General features: G+C 39.6%; 1 protein-coding gene across 2 annotated transcripts in view; it reads right to left on the bottom strand.

The window, feature by feature from the left end:
- The window catches only part of LOC110461336 (protein HGH1 homolog), a 7,533-nt gene extending 1,797 nt beyond the window's left edge, over positions 1-5,736 (bottom strand). The window contains exons 1-3 of one of the 2 annotated variants that reach the window (XM_021514773.1): positions 5,668-5,736; positions 1,540-2,222; positions 467-657 (exon numbers count right to left, since the gene is read on the bottom strand). In XM_021514773.1, the coding sequence (XP_021370448.1) occupies positions 467-657; positions 1,540-2,200 (852 nt within the window). In that variant the 5' untranslated portion in view covers positions 2,201-2,222; positions 5,668-5,736. Of the gene's footprint in view, positions 1-466; positions 658-1,539; positions 2,223-5,661 lie in introns of both variants that reach the window. The other variant, XM_021514772.1, reaches the window with a different exon arrangement.
- Positions 5,737-5,779: the final 43 nt, after the last annotated feature.

The following is a 5,779-nucleotide window of genomic DNA, read 5'->3' as shown; positions in this document are numbered from 1 at the left end:
TAATTTTATTGGCAACACATTTATGTTTAAAGCTAAATAAATTTAAATTCTGAATATTGGCAAGTGTGCAATTAACTTCTAATGATGAATAATAACTGTTCAATAAGTTTGAATACGGACTTAGAAATCATATAACTTGGTTTCTTAGTGCGGTAAGAAGTTGCAGTTGCATGACGGCCCCTCTCTGGGGGCCCCTTTGGAAACCGTTTCATCTCGCTCGCACCACTTGTGTTTACTGCCTAGTCAGGTGACGTTATCGGCGCTATTTTAGCAGGGCTTTCCCGAACAATTCAAGTGGTCAAACTGGACATTTGGAACGGACTATGAATATGGGGATAGCAAGGTAACATAAGTGGAAGTGCATACAATACATATATTCATTAAAAAAAAACGCCTTTTCACGTGATGTCCCTTTAACTAAAATCTCATAAAGCCATGTCGGCCCCCACTTGGTTGATGAATCTACCTTGAAGATTGTCTCAATGATCATTTTTCTGATTTCTGGGTCGGGCTCGCGTGCCTTGTCTGGGGGCAAGTACTGCAGGTCGTCTGGTAACTTCTCATTGTCCTCATCATCAAACTCCTCTGGACCAGCCAGAGGGAGCAGTAACCGTGGTAACAGGTCAACACTGTCACCTAACAACCACTCATGGCAATCTGAAAATCATTTATACACACAAATTAAGAACATAACATATATATACATATGAGATTAAAAATTTCCTACAAATGACTTTCATAAATCTACATCCCCTTATCACAATAAAGTGATGTAGGGCCACTCCACAGAAAATCTGAGAAAATAGAGGTAGCAGAGAACAGTAGAAATGGCTTGACCCTAAAAATAAAGAGCATGTCTCGGATAAACATGGATAGCGGATTCATCCTGCACAACACACCTACATATATATATATATTTATAAACTACATTTTGAATACGTTTTTTTTAGAAGAATGAATATTTTTCAAAAAGTGCTTTCCCCAGATTTGGGACTTGTGGTTACCACATCAAAAAATGCCAAAAAATTGCAAGAAAACATGATTTTTAACCCAAAATTTTACCCACGCAAGTAGTACCTTTTTTCTTAAAACCTGTCTTAAATTAAATATCACCTACTCGGTCACAGATACTCACGTTTTAGCATAGGTCGTCAAACTAGATTTTTCACAATATTTACACATGTGCTGAGTACAAACATAGACTGTGTATATGCCAATTTTAGAGGCGATTCTTTTTTTAACTTTTGATACCGGTACATGTAATATTACAGGGGTTATTCATTGTACAAAAATATCAGAAGACTATCATGGAGGCATTTAGTAGAAAATGAGGTTAAATGTAAAACTGAAGTTCCTAAATAAGTTAAGGACGCTGATGGAAAATCAGTAAAACCTGACATTCTGTCTAATCTGATCAATAACTTGTCCTACAGGATGTCTGATTTGAAAGAGTTTACTGAAACTAAAAAAGAAGAAAAAAATCCTATTTTAATATTGTTGTACATAATATATCAATCAAAATACATGGCTGTTTCATACCAACATCAAAGCAGCAATTTTTCAAGCAGGCCACAATTCCATGTCGACGCGTTTTTGACTCTTTGAATTCAATAAAAGGTAGAAGTCTCTGAACCACAAACTGATCCTGTGCCATGACCTTTGTCCTGAATTCGGGAATTTGGGTCAGGTTGCCAAGCACTGTTGCTAAGTGGTGAAGGTTAGCCTTGGGATTATATTTGACACTGCACAAAGCATTTACCAGTTTAGATACACCCTGATCAGTCTGCATCAGCACCTTAGCTACCTTCTTAGCACAGTTCTCTGTTCTGGTCACATTGGAAAGTAACTGACTAACAAAATCTGCCATTTCAAATTCTGGATCAAGCATCTCCTTCACAAACTCAGCTTCCAGGTTCGGATAGGAAGGCAGTGATAAAATTCGATTAGATGCTGTTTGTAAGTTTGTCAGGTTTATCAGTGTCTTGTAATTCTTTTCAACAATGTCTTTTGTGTCATCCTTGAGAAGGGAGACAATCCCCTCCATGAATTTGTCACTACCGGCCACAAATATGCGGCCTTCCATCCCACCACTCAGTCCCAGGAAGTACTCTGTAGCAATACCCTTAACATCCAGTTTGGCTTTAGGGTTCAGGAAGGGACCAAACTCCTTTTCCAGGTGTTCTATGTCAAGTTTTTCCATGGTTTTGTTACTAGTTCATCCCCTGAATTAAAAAAAAAAAGATAAAATGACTTAATTAAATCTATATCAAAAATAGTTTTAATGGTTTCTTTTAGGGAGAAAGACAAAGATACATCTAGATCTGTTCAAGTCGCTTGTTAAACCTGTATTCCTGTATGGCTCTAAAACCTGGAAAAATTACAAAAGCAGAAGAAAAGAAACTGAACACCTTCCAATACCAGTGTCTCAGAAGGACATTAAGAGTAAGATGGCAGCAAAGAAACCAAATGCTGAAATTAAAGAGCTAGCCAAAATAAATGACATCAGCTGTGAAATAAGGAGAAGGTGGAACTGGATTGGTCACATCTTGAGGAGAGAAGGAGTAAATGACTGTACAATAGCTTTGGGATGGGCACCAGAAGGAAAAAGAGCAATAGGGAGACCAAAACCAACATGGAGAAGAACGGTTGAAAAAGATCGCAACCATAAAGGATGGAGTAGCTGGAACAACGCAAAAACAGCAGGGAAAGACAGATTAGGTTGTTGGGGCCTTAATAGCTCACCTGGTATTTTTTTTTTCAATTTAAAACCTGCTGAGTACCATTCAGGTTTATCAAAGGAGTACAAGTAACAAAGTTGCATCTTCCATTTATAAATATTCAATTCCCTTTGCCCAAAGATTCTCTAAAACAAGTTTGGTTAGGTTAAAATCCCTTCAACGGTACAGAAGGAGAAGGATCTTTAATGTTTTCCTCTATTTCCCCTAATGGGCCCCACTAATCTGCCCCAAAGAAGGGGAATCCACACACCTCAGTTTAAACAAAATTGATTCTTTTCTCCCTAAGCATGCTTCAGACTGCATTTGGTTTAAATCCCTTCACTTGTATAGTAGGAGAAAAAAAATCCTCTATTTCCCCTATTGGGCCCCGCTCCTATGCCGCCAGAAGGCCCACACCCTCCGTTTATACAAACTTGAGTCTCCTTTGTCCAAAGATGCTCTAGGACAAATTTGGTCAAAATCCTTCAATTGGTTGAGGAGAAGATTTTTAAAGATTTACCTATTTTCCCCTATTTGGCCCCGTCCCTCTGCCCCCAGGGGGACCATACCCTCCGTTCATACAAAACTGAGAACCCTTTGGCCAATGATGCTCCAGACCAAATTTGGTCAAAATCCCTTCATCGGTACAAAAGGAGAAGGATATTTGATGTTTTCCTCTATTTCCCCTAATGGGCCCCACCCATCTGCCCTTAGAAGGAGGCCCACACACCTCAGTTTATACAAAATTGATTCTTTTGTCCCTAATCATGCTTCAGACTGCATTTGGTTAAAATCCCTTCACTTGTATAGCAGGAGAAAAAAAATCCTCTATTTCCCCTATTGGGCCCCGCCCCTCCGCCCCCAGAGGGGCCACACCCTCCGTTTATACAAACTTGAGTCTTCTTTGTCCAAAGATGCTCTAGGACAAATTTGGTCAAAATCCTTCAATTGGTTGAGAAGAAGAACATTTTTAAAGATTTACCTTTTTTCCCCTTATTTAGCCCCGCCCCTCTGCCCCGAGGGGGGGCTATACCGTCCGTTTATACAAAACTGAGAACCCTTTGGCCAATGATGCTCCTGACCAAGCTTCAGACTGCATTTGGTTTAAATCCCTTCACTTGTATAGTAGGAGAGAAAAAATCCTCTACTTCCCCTATTTGGCCCCGCCCCTCTGCCCCCAAAGAGGCCACACCCTCCATTTATACAAACTTGAGTCTCCTTTGTCCAAAGATGCTCTAGGACAAATTTGGTCAAAATCCTTCTATTGGTTGAGAAGAAGAAGATTTTTAAAGATTTACCTATTTTCCCCCTATTTGGCCCCGCCCCTCTGCCCCCAGGGGGGGTATACCCTCCGTTTATACAAAACTGAGAACCCTTTGGCCAATGATGCTCCTGACCAAATTTGGTCATAATCCTCTGAGCCATTCAGGACAAGTAGCATTTTAAAGGAAAAAGTTGACGGACGCCGGATGCCGGACGCTGCACCATGGGATAAGCTCACTTGGCCCTTCGGGCCAGGTGAGCTAAAAAGCGTGGAGGCCTTATGCGACTACTGGCACGGAGACACTTAAGGTTAAGTTAAGGTTTAGGAAAAGATCATCTGATGGGGGTAAGCAATGGGTATTACTTTTCTGAATTTAATAATGACTAATGAATTTATAGTTTGAATTTGACCATCATTGGTTTTCTTCTTAGTGAAAGGTATATACTCATGCAATCAGAACTGATGCAGAGGTCTGGCTCCGCTCCTAATACTTTTTTCCAGGCTCATAACCCAAACCCTTTTCCCTGATTTTCAATCAATTATGCTTCGGGTGCAAACTTGGTTTATGGGACCTGATATCAATTGTTGTATAAAGGAAGAATGTAGCTCCCCTAAAGGTTAAGTGAAAATGCTTGAAAGTTCAAAAGCTACTCCTATTGACCAGTTGACTATATTTCAACCAGGGGCCTGTTCGTTTATGCGGATCAACCAGTTTTCCATTTAACCATTTCGGGTATAAATCCTGAAACCTGCAAATGTTTACACAGACCTTGCAAGGCTTTGTCAAGAATCACCTGAAAGCAGCATCAGATTACGGATTATGGATGATTTGTGCATTTTGTGCGACTCCGTGGTTAGACGCAGACAGCATGGTATCTGAAGTGATGTGTGTGACTGTTGGCAGCATAGAACCTGCCACACTGACAAGTATATACATTTTTATACAAGTATATTTAATGTATTTTGATAATTCCCTAAGTAAATTGCCAACATGAAAACGATAATATACAGTATATTCCGGATATTAGTATGTCCGTTGTAGGATTCGGTGATGAATATACAGGTTCGTTCTTCACCTTCCGGCACGTAATTATATCTTGATTCAAGAGAAAGATAAGGGTTTTTTTAACTTTTAACATGATATTTATGACTTAAAGATTTTTTTTAGGGCAAAACAACCTAGGGCGAACAGGATTTGGGGCGAAACAACCCTTAGGGCGAACGGGATTTGGGGAGAAATAACACGTTACCTCAGATTACTAGGTCCGACCTTATTTAATAAACGAACAACTGCGGTCCGACCGGTTTGACCGTTTAAACGTTAACAGCCCAAATTTTCTTATGAAGTACATGCATGTAATTCTTGGGAATGTGTTACAGCTGAGGAAAAAATGCATGACCAGACTGGGAGCGGTACAGACCAAAATTCATTTGGGCCCCTGTTTTTAAAGTAGAATAAAGGTTACATTCCACAAACACTAAACATTTGTGCTGCATGTAGATATCCCTGTCAATGAAGTAGAGTTATTTGATACATGACTTATCACTTGATGCAGATCGGTGCTTAGTGATTATAACACAGACAGCAAAGAGAATCAAACGTAAAACAGTTCTTCTTCCTATGAGAGACGAATCTCCAAGATTGGAACAGTTACATTGTGACCAAACACATACACTTACACGTACAGTTATCAGTTATGATAAATGCATCTTCATATTCAACATACACGTGTTTATATAGGAAGTGACAAAATCAAGGGCAAGTCACTCCGGATTTACATTTTCATAATTTATCTCC

This window comes from Mizuhopecten yessoensis, unplaced genomic scaffold (assembly GCF_002113885.1).
Source record: "Mizuhopecten yessoensis strain PY_sf001 unplaced genomic scaffold, ASM211388v2 scaffold10603, whole genome shotgun sequence".
In the NCBI taxonomy this organism is placed as follows: Eukaryota; Metazoa; Mollusca; class Bivalvia; order Pectinida; family Pectinidae; genus Mizuhopecten; species Mizuhopecten yessoensis.
Note: the sequence above shows the minus strand (reverse complement) of the source record. Positions and strands in the feature narration are given on the sequence as shown.